The sequence below is a fragment of the Callorhinchus milii genome, unplaced genomic scaffold (genome assembly GCF_018977255.1).
Source record: "Callorhinchus milii isolate IMCB2004 unplaced genomic scaffold, IMCB_Cmil_1.0 Scaffold10, whole genome shotgun sequence".
In the NCBI taxonomy this organism is placed as follows: Eukaryota; Metazoa; Chordata; class Chondrichthyes; order Chimaeriformes; family Callorhinchidae; genus Callorhinchus; species Callorhinchus milii.
Window position 1 is genome coordinate 20,296,344 of NW_024704751.1, and position 18,338 is coordinate 20,314,681.

General features: G+C 43.0%; 1 protein-coding gene across 1 annotated transcript in view; it reads left to right on the top strand.

Moving 5' to 3' along the window:
* csmd2 (CUB and Sushi multiple domains 2) overlaps positions 1 to 18,338 on the top strand; it is a 696,667-nt gene that overhangs the window by 82,374 nt on the left and 595,955 nt on the right. Inside the window, exon 2 of the mRNA XM_042338904.1 lies at positions 8,118 to 8,334. Coding sequence (XP_042194838.1) covers positions 8,118 to 8,334 — 217 coding nt within the window. The remainder of the gene's footprint in view (positions 1 to 8,117; positions 8,335 to 18,338) is intronic.

An 18,338-nucleotide genomic window follows, 5' to 3' on the forward strand; every position in this document is an offset into this window, starting at 1 on the left:
AGCTACTAATGACCTGATAAAATCATTAGCAGAGTCAACAACAACAACTTGCATTTACATGGCACCCTCCGTGCAGGTTAGCATTTCGCAGCCCTGCACAATAGAAGGATAAGATGCAAAGCAAGGGAGAAGGGCGAGGGGGAGGTCAATAGGCACTAACTCCTATTCCTACACTGCTAGTTCGTGCTGTGATCATAGACTTAATAATTCACTGCACTTGTCAAATCTACACACAGTAGGTAGCCTCAGCAAAGGGTGTTCACAGCTGCAGACATAGCCTAACACTTTCTACATATGGTGGTTTCACCAGGCTACACAGAGTGGTATGGCATGGAAACAACCCATTCGACCCAACCAGTCCATGATAGTATTTTTCCTCCACGCAAGCCTCTTGTTTGCCTTTCTTGCACCCTCTCTCCTCATCCACATGTTTAGTATCAAGGTTTCTCTTAATACGTTGATGTTATTTGCGTCAACTGCAGCTTCTGGCACTGAGTTCCATATTCTCACTACCCTCTGCGTGAAGAAGTTGCTCCTGAACTCCACTGACTATCTTTATGATAATAATAATCTTTGCAGTTGATATAGCGTCTTATCACGCCTTCGAGATGTCTCAAAGAGTTTCACAGAATATACTGTAAAGTGAACTGACTGTGTATCTTGTGGACGAAACACGGCAGCCAATTGAGTGAACAAATTATTATTTTTTATTCTTTATATCTTATATTTATAACCCTCTTGTTGTGTACTCGCTAACAAGTGGAATCCTATCATAATCTTAAACAACACTGTCAGGTCCTCTCCCACTTGTCTCAACTCGGGAGAGAGGTTGGCAAACACAGCACTGTGTCGAGAACCATAGCTCTTAATTCCTAGCGTTCTTGTCATAATTACAATTTGTAACAATATCCACTGAAACCATGGATCTTACAGTGCTGCATTTAGGAGCAATGCCAGGAAACCATTCTCCAACAACATACAAAGATAGTGCTTTATTGTGACTAATGTGGAGTTGCTGTGATTAATATTTGGAACGCAGTAATTGCAGTGATTTATAGTTAGTTTACCAGCACTATGGAGAAGATTGTGATCAGCACAAGTAGCCTCCTTGTTGGGATTACTGTCCAATGCAGGCAAATGATGGTAAGCCTTCTCAAGCTGAGAGGGCATTTGAGATGAAGAAAGGGAAAGGGAGCTTGCTCGCTCCCCAAGGTTCCTTAAATTGTTTGCCAAGCAGCACCTTGTGGAAATTTGAGTAGCTATTATAGTTTAATCCTGAGAAGTGCTTCTGACATGAAAGACGCAACATAAATGCAAATTGTATTGTATTGTTACAGGACTACAGAGTCCTGTAGCTCAGTGGTTAGAGCACTTGCCTCGCAAGCGAGAGGGATTGATTCCCAGGCAGGGTGAAACTTTGGGCAAATTTCCTTGCTCCACACGCCTCTGTTTATCCAGCAGTGAGTAGGAACTCAGTTGTTTGTCGATTGGCGGATCACTTTCTGGGGGTACTAATCCCTTAAAAAAATAACAAATAATAATTTGGTGACTCAATCCATGACTGTTTGTGGGACGCTGCTGTGTGCAATTGGCTGCCGCGTTTCGCCCACAAAATATACAGCCAATTCACTTTATAGAATATTCTGTGAAGCTCTTTGAGACGATTAGAAGACGTGATAAGGCGCTATATCAAACACAAGGGTTATTATTATTGTGCTGCCTTGGATTGTGCCCTGTTACTGCACACCATAACGTTACACATGGTGATAGTAAGATCTTGGTTTCTGTTTGCTGATTGAAAACAGCAGTGATGCGGAAAACGGCAGGCTGTTAGAGTGGAATAACATTGGTTGGAAAAGCAAGAAGCCAGCTGAAATCCCCACATTTAGCTGCTAAACGATGACAGATGCAGGAGAATAGAATTTCTGTGTATTACATTGTGAACGCTCTCACAGCCTTCCAAATTCCCAGCTGACCCACGGCTAAGCCATTGGTGTTCTGGTGGCCTGATGGTCCTGACGTGGGGACTGGGAATTCATGGAGATTTGTGGGCCATTTTATTGTAGATAGTGAATTACAGGAAAGGTATCCCATCTGCTACGTATGTACTAATGCATTTAAATAGGAACCTGAGTGTTTTCAGGTCATCGTTCACACAGGGCCTTCTTCCCAAAGCACCGCAGGACTCGGTTGCCATCGGCTCATGGTCTGCGCTGGGGGTTGTGATGTACAGGTGGACAGGGAACCTGTGGGGATTTCAATCGGCTTCTTTACGCACGCCTGATTGGAGTCATTTTGACTCACAGCTGTTTGGGAACCCGTGACGCGAGCTGCGTGCCTTCATTCAGCGGAAAGACTTGGGTAATCGCATTTTCTCTAGATTTATCAGCCGCTTGATGAATACAGTGCAACAGACTATACATTTATATTGTGCCTTTTTACGTTGGGAGACATCTCAAAGCCTCTGGCTTGGTACACTGCTGGCTTAGCACCCGAACCGCAGGGGGAGCGAGAAAATAATAATAATCCTTGCATTTGATATAGCGCTTTATCACATCTTCGAGATGTCTCAAGAATATACTGTAATGTGAATTGACTGTATATTTTGTGGCTGAAATGAGGTTATGGAGGTAAATGAGAACAAATGTGAGAAAGGCTCAAACTGAACTGCTCACATTTCCTTTATGTTTAGAAATGTGTTTTTAATTCTCTTCCTCTAAAGCCTGGCCTCTCTAATTCTCACTCTCACTCTCACTCTCTCTCTCTCTCTTTCTCTCTCTCTCACACACTCACCCTCTGCTGTACGCCATTGCCCAGGCAGTAGGTCAAGTAGACAGCTGACCAGCTCAGTCTGTCACATCCGTCCTGATTTGAAGCATGATCCCAACAGGAGCAGGATTTTCCATGCTGGGAATTGTAATGGCAAAGCAGCACGCTCCCACCAACACCGCACAGTCACTCAGTGTGTTATTGAACCGCTGTGCCAGTGGGCTGCCCAAGAACTTGCGGATTTGCTTCAAGTGCTTAAAGTGCAAATCTTCTCTGTAGTTTTTGCCATGTTCTCGGATTCCAGCCTCCTCTCACACCCTCACACCAACACCCTCCTGTCCTTAGAGAATAGGAGACATCACAAGTCCACCTCTCACTGTCAGTGTCACTGTCAGTGTTTAGTGTAACAGTAACAAGATGCACTGAAGTGATGTCTGGTGTCCATGATTGGCAAAGCTGTTTTGTCATAGAGACCGCTACCCTCACGTACAAATTGCATAGTCACTACACTTCACAGTGAAGTGTTTTGAGACATCCTCTTGACATGGAGGCATAATATCAAATGCAAGGATTGTTGTTATTTTTCTCCGCTAGGTTGTTATCCAGCTTGGTTAAATGGGGGAAGAAAATGTAATTAAGGTTGTGTTACTTGCTTTACTGGTAGTCCTAATCAATCCAGCGCCTCTGCCAAGAGGAAAGCTCTCAATCAATGGTTCTCCAATCTGTTTTGACAGTGGGAGTTTGAGTAGGTGTGGGAGGGGAGCACTGGATTCCCACAGTGGCTTAAACAAGGAGAAACAACCACAAATGGAGATTAATTTACAACATTTTATGAATTTATGAATTTTAAAATAAACTCGTCCAATGTAACATTCCGAGCTTTTGTTGAACAATCTATGCATGTGGGCCCCACGGATTTGTGAAGAATTAATTTGAGGTTAAGAACAGCCTCCTCATTACACAGTCCTCGTCTGTCTCCACACTTTGTTTTGAGATGTATTAACTCTTGGTTTTGCGGACTCTAATTTTGCCAATAATAATAATAATAATAATAATAATCCTTGCATTTGATATAGCACTTTTCACGTCGGGAGGACGTCCCAAAGCGCTTCACAAAACACACTGTAAAGTGAATTGACTGTCTATTTGGGTCCATTTGTTAAATGACCCGTTGATATCTAAATTATAAAGCGTCTCATTTTTGAAGCGCATCATCGGGTTCCTCTTAATTCAACAGCAACAACACAAATTACATTTTATATAGCGCCTTTCACAAAGGAAGGACGTCCCCGGGCACCTGTTTTCCAAAAAAAAAATAGGCTTGCAGGTACCATAGCAGTAATCAAAAAGGGAAGGTGGTTTCTCCTGGTGTCCTGGCAAGCAACTTCCTCAGATAAAATTAGTTACTCACTCGAAGGCTGTTTGTGGGACGATGCTGTTTGTCTAAAATGTGTAGTCCTGTAGCTCAGTGGTTAGAGCACTCGCTTTGCAAGTGAGATACCTGGGTTCAATCCCCGGCAGAGGGCGAAACCTTGGGCAAGTTTCCTTACTCCACACAGAGCCTAATAATAATCCCTCCAAAACAAAACAACAATAAATTGGTCGTTTTCAATCCATGACTGTTTGTGGGACATTGCTGTGCGCAATTGGCTGCCGCGTTTCGCCCACAAATATACAGTCAATTCACTTTACAACATAGTCTGCGCTTATATTCTGGAAGACGTGAAAAGCGCTATATCAAATACAAGGATTATTATTACATTATTACAAAATAATCTTAATAATTTCTACCTTTGGTACAGCACCTTTCACATCAGGAGGATGTCTCAAAGTGCTTCATAGGATATTCTCTAAAGTGCAGTGAGTATGTGGCAAACGCAGCTGTCAATTTGCTCACAGCAATGTTCCACCAACAACTATGGAGTGAATGACCAATTTTATTTGTGGGATTGTTGGCCAGGGCACCAGGAGAAAGAAACTCCCTTCTCTTTTTGAATAATGCCCACCTGACCAGGCAGACGGGACCTTGGTTTAACTTCTCATCTGAAGGATTGCACTTCATAGAAACTTTGTCCAGTACTTTGAGATGTTCTTGAGATTATAGGAAATATATGAAAGTGCAGGAATTATTAAACTTTGACACGGAACTTTGAGGAACCGATGGGTGGATGCATCAAGTTACAGATGATATTGACAATCTGTCATATGAATGTGATGAGTTGCTGCTTTGTTAATGAATCTCTGACCACTTCAGCGCCTTGGGACGTCCTCCCGACATGATAGGCGCTCTATAAATGCAATTGTGTTGTTGTTGTTGTTCTCGTCAGATATTTATTTCAATGGTCTATTCATCTCCTCCAAGTCAGGTCAGTTGTGTGATTGTGGAGTCCTCTGGTATATTGGTTAGAGCACTGACCTCGCAAGCGAGATGATCCGGGTTTGATTCCTGGACAGGGTGAAACCTCTGTTTACCCAGCAGTAAGTAGGAACCCGGTTGTTAATCAATTTGCCAATCGCACTCTGGGGGTAATATTACCTTCAAAAAAAAATTGACAATTGTGGGACACTGCTGTGTGCAATTGGTTTCTGAGTTTCGCCCACAAAATACACAGCCCATTCACTTTACAGTATATTCTCTTTGAGACGTCTCAACAATGTGATAGGTGCTATATCAGTTGCAAGGAATATTATTATTATGTTTTTGAATGTGTTTGTTAGCCAAGGAATACTGCATAAACTCTGCATTGTACTCCAAACCCCGAGGACTACACAGTGACAGTGACATTGCTGTTTTCAGTAATTCCATGTGATTTGTCGAGATCGAGCAGCAATGAGGAGTCTCATTTTTATTCAAAAATTCATGAAATGAGCTTGAGATTCAACTGTTCTCTTCAAGCATTGAAGTAGGATTGAATTTCTAAACTGAATGGACTCATTGGGAAGGAAATGCTCACTCCAACAATTGATTACGAATGTGTATTTTTTTATTAGTTGATATAAATGACCTGGACTTGGGTATAGTGAGTAAAATTTCCAAGTTTGCAGATGATACTTAAGCCAGGAAAAGTAAACAGGATAGTAACAGACTGCAAATGGACATAGACAGACTGGTAACGTGGGCAGACACGTGGCAGATGAAGTTTAATGTGGAGAAATGTGAAGTGATGCATTTTGTGAGGAAGAATGAGGAGAGGCAATATAAGCTGATGGGACAATCTTAAAGGGTGTGAAGGAACAGAGACCTGGGGGTCATATAAGGAAATCTTTGCAGGTGGCAGGACAGGGAGATACAGCTGTTAAAAAAGCATCCGGGATACTCGGCTTTATAAATAGGGGCACAGAGTACACAAGTCAGGAAGTTATGATGAACCTTTATATAAAACACTGGTTAGGCCTCAGCTCGAGACTGGGTTCAGTTCTGGGCCCCACACTTTAGGAAGGATGTCAAGGCATTGGAGAGGATGCAAAGGAGATTGACCAGAATGGCACCAGGAATGAGGGACTTCAATTATCAGGAGAGGTAGAGAAGTGAGGATTATTCTCCTTGGAGCAGAGAAGGTTAAGAGGAGACTTCATAGAAGTTTTCAAAATTATGAGGGGATTCGATAGGTGAACAGGAGAAACTATTCCCACTGGCGGGTGGGTCGGTGACCCGAGGACACCGATTTAAATAGTTGTTAAAAAAAACATAGTGGAGTTGAGGAGAAATGTTTTCACACAGCGAGTTGTTGGGATCTGGAATGCATTGCCTGAAAGGCTGGGGGAAGCCGATTCGATAACAGCTTTTAAGAGAGTAGATAATTATTTGGGGAGGACAAGTTTGCAGAGCTATGGGGAGAGAGTGGGGGAGTGGGATTGATTTGGAAGCTCTTTTCAAAGAACTGGCACAGACACGATGGGCTGAATGGCCTCCTTCTGTGCTGAATAATTCTATGATATACTCGAAAGAGACTCACGGATTGTGTTTTCCCCTGTGTGTGTGTGTGTGTGTGTGTGTCTGTTTGTCTCTCTCTCTCTTTCTCTCTCTCTCTCTCTCTCTCTCTGTCAAGGTAAATTAACAATAGATTCCCGGGCCGATCGCTTTTCCAGCGTTAATAATCCCTTGAACATAAATAAATGAATAATAATTTGGTTACTTAATTTACGACTGTTTGTGGGACGCTGTTGTGCGCAATTGGCTGCTGAGTTTCACCCACAAAATATATAGTCAATTCACTTTACAGTATATTCTGTGAAGCGCTTTGAGACGTCTCGAAGATGTGGTAAGGCGCTATATCAAATGCAAGGATTATTATTATTATTACACACACAGATTTCTCATTTAAGCAGAAGTTTGTTTTCCTCTGTATCTCCAGCTGGCAGCGTTGCTGAACTGTCACTTAGCCACCGCATCACTGAAAGTTTCTGAAGCCTTTACCCAGCGAGTGATCTCAAGCCAATTCCCAGGCTCCAATTCACTCCTTAATCAGGCCCTCGCCACTCTGATGTTGCTTTGCTTCAAAAGTGTCTGATGCTGGGGATCACACTCCGAAATACCGCAGCTACCATCAGTCACTGCTCCCCAAAGCTCTGGAACTCTCTTCCTCAATCCCGCTGCCTTGTCCCCCCCATTTTCAAATCCCGCCTAAAGACCTTGCTTTCTGATCGTGCTCACGGTCACCTCCCCCCTTCCCTCTCCCCCGGCTCGGGGTCAGACTCCACCACTGTCAAAGGCCCCAGAGCGCTTGACAGTGGTGGCCAAGACATCAAGAGAAACTTCTCTTTTCGAACCTTCACTTGGTGTCACTGTGGTTTTGTGCCTTAACGTGCAGTCAGAGAAATACTGACACTGTTCTCAGTATCAAGTGTCACTTTGCACATTCGTTTAGTGGCTTTGAATTGCTTGTTAGTGGGGTGACAGCTTTTCCTAAGATCATGGATAAAGCTGATATGTGTCGACATAAAATGATAATCCTTGCGTGTGATATTGCAGCCATAACATTCAACATCTCAGAGCATCTTCATTGCTATGAAGTGGAGTTTCAGCCTGGTATTTTTAAAATATGATACTTGCTTTTCAACTTCTACCATTTCATTATCTTCCATCAACAATGGTTTTCGGTTGTTGTACAAAGAGCATTTTACAGCTTTACGATTCATTGCCCCACAACGAGATTGTTTTTTTTTCTCTCTGGGCATGAATTATGCTCTCGAACAGAACAGGAATAGTTCTGTTCTGTTCGAGAGGGCATAATTCTTTTTGCTAAAGTTACTCTTGAAGCAGTTGAATTGATGGACATTTACTAAATGCTGGAATATGAAATGTTTCACAATATCCTAAATCTATTCTATTGTTTTGTTTTTAAAAGGTCAAAGCTGTGGCAGCACACTGCGTGGACCTAATGGAACTATAGACAGCCCAGGGTTTCCTTATGGGTATCCAAACTATGCCAACTGTACCTGGACGGTCATCACAGAAGACCAGAACCGAATACAACTGGCATTCCAGGCGTTTGCACTCGAGGAAGATTTTGATGTGTTATCCATTTACGATGGTCGAATACACCAAGGCAATTTAAGGACAAGGTATTGTATTCCGATAAGTTTATTACTTTATTAAGAAAAGCTGACCTTCCTCTGTGATGCACGTACCTCTCATACAGTTTAGAAATAACCTCCATGAACCAGTTACAGTGACAGATGGAGTCCTGTACCTTAGTGGTTAGAGCACTCACCTCCAAGCTAGAGATCTGGGTTTGATTCTCGGGAGGGTGAAATGTTGGGGAAGTTTCCTTACTCCACACGCCTAATAATAATCCTTCAAGATAAAATGTGCGTAAAATTATGGAGACTCGTATTACGGATAAAATCATGAAGCATCTGGACAGAAATAAATCATAAATGATAGCCAATATGGGTTCATGAAGGGAAGGTCTTGCCAGTCTAATTTACTGGTTTTCTTTGACGGTGTTACAAGGGAGCTTGATAAGGGTAAGGCTGTGGATGTTGTATATCTGGATTTCAGTAAAGCCTTTGATACAGTTCCTCTTGAGAGGCTGGTGCTGAAAGTCAAGAAAGTGGGAATCAGTGGAAGTATATTACAATGGATACGTAACTGGTTGATATGACACTAAGTTATCTCAATCTCCAGAACAGATGAAATTCAATGTAGAGAAATGTAAAATATTTCACATGGGGACAAAAATTCCTGGAAGGGACTATTATTTGAACGGAAGTAAAATGATATGGATGGAAAATGAAAAGGTCCTGATTGACAATAAATTGAAGCTCTCCCAACAATGCTCTGTGGCCGTGAGTAAAACAAACCAGATGTTGGGATGTATCAAAAGATCAATAACAAGCCAAAATAGTGAGGTAATCCTGCCACTGTATAAATCATTGGTGAGACTGTACTTAGAGACTGTGTATAGTTCTGGTTGTCATAGTACAAAAAGATATTGGAGAAATTGAGAAGATAGAGGAGGGCAACCAAAATGATTGAGGGAATAGAGGGATTGGACTGTGAGGAGCGACTCAGTAAATTGACTGTGTTCACGCTGGAAAAGAGAAGATTGGGAGGCGACATGATTGCTATCTTTAAGATTCTAAAGGGGCAAAACAATGTAGATCACGACAGGCTGTTTCAATTTGTCCAGAACAGTAAAACCAGAGAACTCGGCCTGCGATTGAAGGTAAATTCAGAACAAATTTACACAAATATTATTTCAGTGAGCGAATAGTGAACCTTTGGTGAGAGTGGATTAGGCTCCGTAGAGAGAAAGTTGAAGCAAGAAGTGTTGATTTCTTCAAACAGAGATTAGATCATTTTCTTTTAGGAAATAACATGATGAGATATAGTATAGAGGGGGTTTGGGATATATGTGCATGTGACTGCCAGGAAGGTGGACCTCAGCCTTTTTTCGTCTAGCATTTCTTATGTTCTTATATTATTATTATTATATAGCTGCAGCAGTTAAGATGTATCAAACTTGCCTCACTCAGTAACACTCTCACCTGTGAGTCAGAAGTTTGTGGGTTCAAGCCCCATGTTGGTTCACAGGCCACGCTGGTGCAGTGCTGTGGACATGAAAGATCCTATGGCGCTAATCGAAAAGAGAAGGGAGTCTCTCACTGATTCTTGCAATCTTGTATCCTTGCTAACGATTGCTCCAAATAGAATTGTCATTCATGCCATGACTGTTTGTGGAATATTGCAATGCACACATTTGTTTTCCGTGATAGTGATAGCAAAACATGTAGTCACTGCGCTTTAGAATGAATTCTGTGAAGCGCATGATGTGACGCTACATCAAATGTAACTATTATTATGATTATTGATTATTAAGAGTATATTGTGAAGTTGATTGATGCTCGCTCCTTGTAAAGGTCATGATTCCTTGATTGCGTTCAGCCTGGTGAGGGAGGAACAGGACGTACACAGTAAAGCTTCTTCAGCGCGGCTCCAACATATTCTTTCCCGTTGACCTCCCGCTGGAGTGGAGGTGTGACGTGTGACTTTCTATTTTCTGCACCAGCCGTTATTATGCCCGCTCGGGCTGATTAGCATTCAAAACACGCTGAGCATTAATTACACTAGCAAGCCGTGGGTTTGACTTTCACAAATTATATTCTGTACAAATAAACTTTAGAAACTTTTGAACTGGCAATGTGCAACCAGCAGAATCAGGATTATGTGAAGTGTGTGTGTGTGAGTTTGTGTGTGTGTGTGTGTGTGTCTGTCTGTCTGTCTGTCTGTCTTGTCTGTCTGTCTGTCTGTCTGTCTGTCTGTCTGTCTGTCTGTCTGTCTGTCTGTCTGTCTGTCTGTCTATGTATTACATTATTTCATTGGCAGTTTGTGTACAGTTGTTCTTCCTGATATATTTTTTCTCTAATGAAAGTCCTGTACGATGCAGTTAATGTAGTTTATATGGACTTTCAAAAGGCATTTGACAAAGTGCCACATGAAAGTCTTGTAAGAAAGATAGAAGCCAATGGTATAAAAGGGACAGTGGCAGCGGATCCAGAACTGACTGGGAGACAGAAAGCAGAGAGTTGTGGTGAACGGCTGCTTTTCTGACTGGAGGGAAGTGTACAGTGGCGTCCCACAGGGTTATTAGGACAACTAGGGTATTAGGGTATTAGGACTACTGCTCTTCTTAATATACATAAATGATCTGGACTTGGGTATAGCAAGTACCATTTCCAAATTTGCGGACGACACAAAATTAGGTAGTGTGGTAAACAGTGAGAAGGAATAGTAGCCAACTGCAGGAAGACATAGACAGATGGTAAGATGGGCGACACATGGCAGATGAATTTCAATGTGGAGAAATGCGGGTAATGCATTTTGGTAGAAAGAATGAGGGGCAATATAGGCGGTAATACAATCTTAAGGGGGTAAAAGAACAGAGAGACCTGGGGGTTCAGGTAAATGAATCCTTGAAGGTGGCAGGACAGGGAGATAAAGCTGTAAAAAGGGCATATGGGATACTGGGCTTTATAAATAGGGGCATAGAGTACAAGAGTCAGGAGGTTATGATTAACCCATATAAACACTGGTTAGGCCTCAGTTAGAATACTGTGCCCAGTTCTGGGCACCGCACTATAGGAAGGATGTTAAGGTATTGGAAAGGGTGCAGAGGAGATTTACGAGGATGGTACCAGGAATGAGGGACCGTAATGATGGGGAAAGGCTGGAGAGGCCGGGATTATTGTTATTGGAGCAGAGAAGGTTACGAGGACCTGATAGAGGTCTTCAAAATCATGAGGGGATTTGATGGGTTAGAAAGGGAAAAACTGTTCCCACTGGTGGGTGTGTCGGTGACTCAAGGTCACAGATTCCAAATAGTCTCTAAAAGAAGCCGAGGGGAGGTGAGAAGAAATGTTTTCACACAGCGAGTTGTTTGAATCTGGAACGCATTGCCTGAGAGGGCGGTCGAATCCGATTCAATAACAACTTTTAAAAACGCGGTGGACGGGTATTTGAGGAGGACGGGTTTGCAGGTTATGGGGAAAGGGCCGGGAGTGGGATTGACATTAATTGCTCTATTCAAAGAGCTGCACAGACTCGATGGGCCGAATGGCCTCTTTTTGTACTGTACGATTCTATGATTCAATGATCTATGATTCTATGATTCTATGTCACATTTCTTCTGCATTCAATTTTTACGAGACTGGAAATGTTTACTTTGTTTCTGAGAGCTGATAACTACCGTGTTTCTATAAATTTCCAGAGTGCCTGAATTCTCTGTCACTTTTCTGAATGGGCACTATTCATCATCTGATCGCACTGCTCTACCATGTACATGTATTTACCATTTATCACTGCCCAAATGATTAGCCAGTTAGCCAAATATGGTGTTTGCCACATGGACTTTCTGAGCAGAACAGTGATGCTGCATATAAAATGTCAGCATTGCGATGTGCCATTCATCAAACTTGACTTTTTAATGCAGCACAAAGCTTTAATGCTCTTTCTGTGCAGGATCTGAGCAGCGTTACGGATATGGATTTGTGTACGGTTCATTCTGCGTGACCAAATATTGATGTAATTTAGTCAGCAAGCAATTCGACAGATTCTTGGTGTTAGTACAGTTTTACCAACAATGTGTTTGATAGTTAAACTCTAGAGGGTTAATTTCTTTGAAATAAAACTCTGTCCTGGGGGAGCACTTCATTGTCGGAGATGACGATCTTCAGTCGAGATGTTAAACCTGTGTGGTTATTAAGGGGTTAAAGATGAAATGCTAAAGGTCCGATGGCACTTTTGTTAAAAAGAAGTGAGTTTCTCTCTCCCGGTGTCCTGGTCAACAATCCTCCAGATAAAATTGGTCATTCACTTCAGGGCTGTTTGTGAGACATTTAACTGTGGTGTTTATGTCCTAATTAACTGTGGCGTTCACCCACAAATATACAGTCAATTGCACATAACAGAAATTACAGTGAAGTGTTTTGAGATGTTTGGATGATGTGACAGGATTCTATATCAAATTCAATCATTATTATTTTAATGTCTGATACTGGAGTGAGGAATATTTGAAGACCATTGGCTATATATCTCACTTTTCTATGTCAACCACTCCTGTCTCAGTAAAGCTCTGAAGAATAAGAATAATAATCTTTGCATTTCATACAGTGCCTTAGGGTTAGGGTTAGTAACTCACATCTCAAACTCTTCACAGGATTTAATGTAAAAAGTGTAGTGATTGTGCAGTTTCTAGACTAACCCAGCAACCAATTTGCACACAACAATGTCCCACAAACAGCCATTGAACGGATGATGAAGCCATAAGTCAGCCGGGAGATCGGTTGTTTGCTTAAATTTCTGCCACCGATGTTCGTTCTGTAGGTTCTTGTTGGTTTGCAGTGTTGTAAAGTTATGATTCAGTGGCTTATTGTGAGATGTATCTGCTAGTTGGAATTGAGCCTCTGGAACTTTAGCTCATGACCTTTCTACTTGAAAGTGAATGTACTTGATGCTAATCAAGAAAGACATCTAATGCGTAGGTTTCTACTTGTGACCCAAACACAGACTGAAGGCATCATGACACAGCTGAAGTCACCTCTATAACCCAAGGGTCAACAATTAATGTTACAAGCTAAAGCCCACTGTCAATATTGATTGCACAGGCCTCTGTGTGACTGCTTGCTCACAATGGGGAAACCTCTCCATGCATCTTGAGCAAATTCTGGGCTTGAAATATCCTGCAGATTTGTGCAAAATTCTTCAGTTCAATATTCATTTGGAAAGTGTTTTTTCTGCAGACCTTATATGGAAGCCAGCTTCTGAGTAAAATTGCACTGAACAGTTTGCCACAATTTTGCACAATCTTAAATTTGAAGACAACATACTTATAACAGTCAGTGTACACTGGCTTCTAGTGGATCGATTTTAAGGTCCTCATCCTAAAGTACAAATCCATCCACTCTATAGCATTTCCTTCCTTTTTCTACTTTTTGAACTCTGTTCCTTGACTCCCGCCTCCCCCATTTCTTCCCCCTCTTCCCCACCCCCCCCTTCCTCCCCCCCACACCCCCGTTGTTAAATGTGGGAAGCTTAAGATTCCGTAAATGTGTGGCCTCAGTGATTGGGCAAAGACTGATTGTAATTGTAAACAGTGAAAGTCTTTCTCTCGGAGGAAGATCCTTCAGTCAGTCCAGTCGGGTTTCCAACTGAAGGGTATGAGTCCGCAAGCTGATGATAGACCCATTATTCATCAGCGCAGAGAGGAGGGGTACAGGCTGATTGCTGAAGCAGGATCAAGATGGCAATGTAATGTGTGGGACCTGAGCAAAGAATTAAACACAGAAAACTGGAGCTGGTTGGGCTGAGTAAGATGGTCATGATGAGGTCACGACACATTTTGCTACACAGAGATTTGTGAGGATGGGGAACATTTGCCCCAGAAAGCTATAGAGATAGTAGCAACATCTTGCATTTATATAGCGTCCCTCACGCAGGGTAGCATCACAGAGTGAGATGGAATCAATGGAGATCTTTCAAGAGGGATAGACAGAGGCTTGGCTGGCAGAGATATTATGTTGAATGGTGAAAGAGCAGGCCATTGGAATGAAAATATTTTCCAAGATCTAACAAACTGGTGGGACAGGCTCGATGGGCTGAATGGCATCCTCCTGTTTCTGCTTTTGTAGTTTTTAATGTTTTTGGAATGCTTTGCCAATGGAAACGGTGGATTGAATGGAAAATGTCTGTGAACTGAAGCGACCATAATGGACGTAACCCTACATTAGAGAGTCATGAGTCACCCCCCTGCTGTCTTTATATTTCTATCCATTTCATTGTGTGTGAAGCGTGGAATGAAAAACGCCCGTTAAGTCACTAGGTGCCCTTTCCGACACTACATATATGCATGTGGTTCTCTGGACTGTCTATTGGGGAGTTAATCATTTGAGGAGGCAAATATCACCAGAAGAAAGCTTCATGAAGCAAAAAGCAAACTGTATTCAAGAGGAAACTTGATGGCTTGGAGAGGGGCTAAGGTTAGGGGTGGGAGCTCATGTGGAGTACAAACACCAGCAGGGATTAATGGAGCTGAAAAGCCCAATCCTTTCTATCCTGTATTCTTTGTAACCCAGTGAAATATCACATTAGTCTCAAAGAGAACGAGCTGAGTTTTTGCCAGCAATGGAGCAATGTTACTGCTATTGGACAAAAGGTGTGGGAAGACTGATTTACGCTTCCTGCTGTCAATTGTGTCTACAAAAGAACAAATTACCCGATTGGAGTTCTGTCCACCCGTCTTGTTGTCACTGCGCACAATTCTAAGTACGTTTTTTTAATTAACGCTATTGATGCTTTAATCTATTGACTTTGGCAGCGATTTGACATATTTGACAGTGCACATTAATCTACACTGACTACTTACATGACATAGTCATCAGACTCTGGCCTGCTTCACGTCCCCGGCCTCACCCACCTCACCATTGGCGGGCGGACCTTCAGCCACTCTGCCCCCACCCTCTGGAACACCATCCCGCAGTCCCTCCGTCTTGCCTCCTCCCTTGCCTCCTTCAAGCCCCATCTCAAAATCCTCCTCTTTGATCATCCTCCTTCCCCCCCCCACCCTCCACCCTCCCAGATTCCAACCCCCAGCTCGGGTCCATAACTCTGTCTGTCCAGCACCTTGGGACGTCTGCCCGATGTGAAAATTAACAAATGTAATTTTGTTGTTGTTGTAACAATTCTTTTGAGTGTTGCTGCCATTAACTTTTAATTCCATTGATTATCCAGCATGTATCCAGTGTGTTTTACTTGTTAAGAAAAAAGATGGATTTGACATGAGCATTCAGGAACGTTGGAATGAGAGTATTACAATTTTCTGTTCTCCCGAAAATCATCTTCCAATCTCTTACCTTGCTCCAGGCTGCTTCTGGTTTTGCTTCCGTGACCTTCAGGCCTGTAGCCACAACCGCCACACTGGTGTGAGAACGAGGTGCTTTTTATATGTTCTTGCTGGGTAACCAAACTGAATTTTAAGGGGCTTTATTAAAGGGACATTTTTGTATGTGAAAATTCCAGTGGTTAACCAGAGCCGTTCCACCCAATGACTTGCTGCACCCCACCACACAGTTGTCAACCTGGCTCAGTCAGTAGCAATCTCGTCTCAGAGTCAGAAGGTTCTGGGTTCAATCCCTAAGTTGGGTCTTCCACAGCCCAGGCTGACTGTGCCTCCAGGGAGAGCTACATCATCAGAGGTGCTGCCCTTCAGATGAGATGTTAAACTCAGGTCCTGTTTCCCTGTTCAGGTGGAAGAAAAAGTAAAAGGAGTTTCTCCCGGTTTCCTGGCCAACAAAACCCAGGATAAATTTGATCACACACTTCATGGCTATTGTGGGACGTTGTTGTGTTCACCTCAAAATACACAGTCACTTCACTCACAATGAATCCTGTGAAGCGTTTGAGACTTCTTGATGATGGGATAAATGCAATATCAAACACAAGAATTATAATTTAGTGAACTCTCTGCAAGTTTTTAATTGAATCTTTTTTTCACTTTCCACATTCACAAACGTACATATGTACACACACACACACAGATAAACACACACACACAGATTCACACCACAGATACGCATGCTCAGATATGCACACAACTGTTAGGTAACCTCTAGGGTATTTTTTTGCAAATGTCTATCACTTTGGCGTCTCGACATATGAAAGCACTTTAACCGCAAATGTAGAAACATATCCTGTTTAGTCAGTAATTGCTTTTCGAACACAAGTTATTTTTTTATTTGCTAAACTACACTGCCGACGGGTAAAGAGATTGTGATTAATATTTTACCATTTATACACGATGGAAATATTGTCTCATGCATTAAGGAGATGGAAAAAAAGGTACAGCAGAGAAATACGATAAGGAGATGAAAATGCCATTCCTTACGAGTTTGTAAATAATGTAGAAAAGCAGATGGAGACGTGTATTACTGTCTGTCAGAGAAGCCTTCAAATGAAAACAAATGTGTTACCATTGCAACACAACTGCTGATTAGTGCTTGTCACTCATCTAAATTTCGCTCTGTTACCCCCTTGACAAGATTCTGCTCCGGGAAACACGGTGCCAAAATGAATGACGTTTTGCTAACCACAAAACATAAGCACCTCGTCTTCAATTATAATTGTAATAAGATCTCCAGGCGAAGCAACATTTCTGACAAAGACAATAGCCCTTCGCCCACAAAATATACAGTCAATTCTCTTAACATTATATTCCGTGAAGCGATTTGAGACGTCTCGATTACGTGGTAAGGCGCTGTATCAAATGCAAGGATTATTATTAATGATACATCTGCATCACCCTCCGCCCCCACAAAAAAAATCTGAGTCTAAAAAATACGTTTAGGCTGAAGATTTAGGGTAGAGATTAACACATTTACCATTTGTAAGAGTTATTGAGTGTCATCCTACCTCAGTCGGTTGAGTAAGATGGTTGTGGTTTCAAGCCCCACACGTCGGGACTTTGAATTCATATAGTTTATAGTTTAGGCTGATCCTCCAGTGCAGTGCTGGGGGTGTGGGGCTGCTTTGTTAGTGCTGTTGTCTTCATATGAGACGTTAAAGTACAAAATCTACTTTGCCTCCTCCAGTACCAGCTCCAGGTCCCCCTGATGTTCTATCAGTTTGTCCGGCAGACATCAGGGCCTGGATGAGTGTAAACTTCCTGCAGCTGAATGTGGACAAGATGGAAGCTATACTCCTTGGCTCCTGTCAACCTCTTCATTCCTGTGGATCTAAACGCCTCAACCTCCCTGGGCTCTCCTTCACACTTACCAAATCAGTGCGCAATCTAAGATCCGGTTCGACCCGCAACTGTCCTTCCTCCCCCACATCCGGTCCCTGACCAGCACCATCTTCTTCCAACTCCACCATATTGCCCGCCTCCAACTGTACCTTACCCCAAATGCACCCAAAACCCTTGTGCATGAGTTTGTCACCTCCCGCTTGGATTACTCTAACACACTCCCCGCTGGTCTCCCCAGCTCCACTATTCACAAGATCAGCTCATTCAAAACTCTGCTGCCCGCAGACTGACCCGGACCAAACTCCGTATCCACATCTCACCAGTTTTGGCCCAGGCTCCACTAGCTCCCTATCACCGAACAGATCGACTTCAAGATCCTCACTCTCGTCTTCAAATCCCTTCACTCTCTGGCACCTCCCTACCTCTCCGACCTCCTCACTCCCAAATCCACCACCGGTGCCTCTGCTCGACTGGCACCGACTCCTGCTTATCCCGCGCACCCTCCGCCCCATCATCGGAGGTCGTGCTTTCAGCCACTATGCCCCAAAACTCTGGAGTTCTCCCTCCATCCCGCCACCTTGCCCCCCCCTCTCTCCTTTTTCAAGTCCCGCCTGAAAACCTTCTGCTTTGACCATGCTTACGGTCACCTTCCCCCGGCTTGGAGTCCGGCTCCGCCACTGTTAAGTGCTCTGAGACTCTACCCTGTGTGGAGGCAGTTGTTGATCCTCATCCTCACCTACAAGGCCATTCACGGCCTTGCTCCCTCCTACCTCTCTGACCTACTATCCCCCTACCTACCTGCCCGTACCCTCCGTTTCTCTGGCTCCG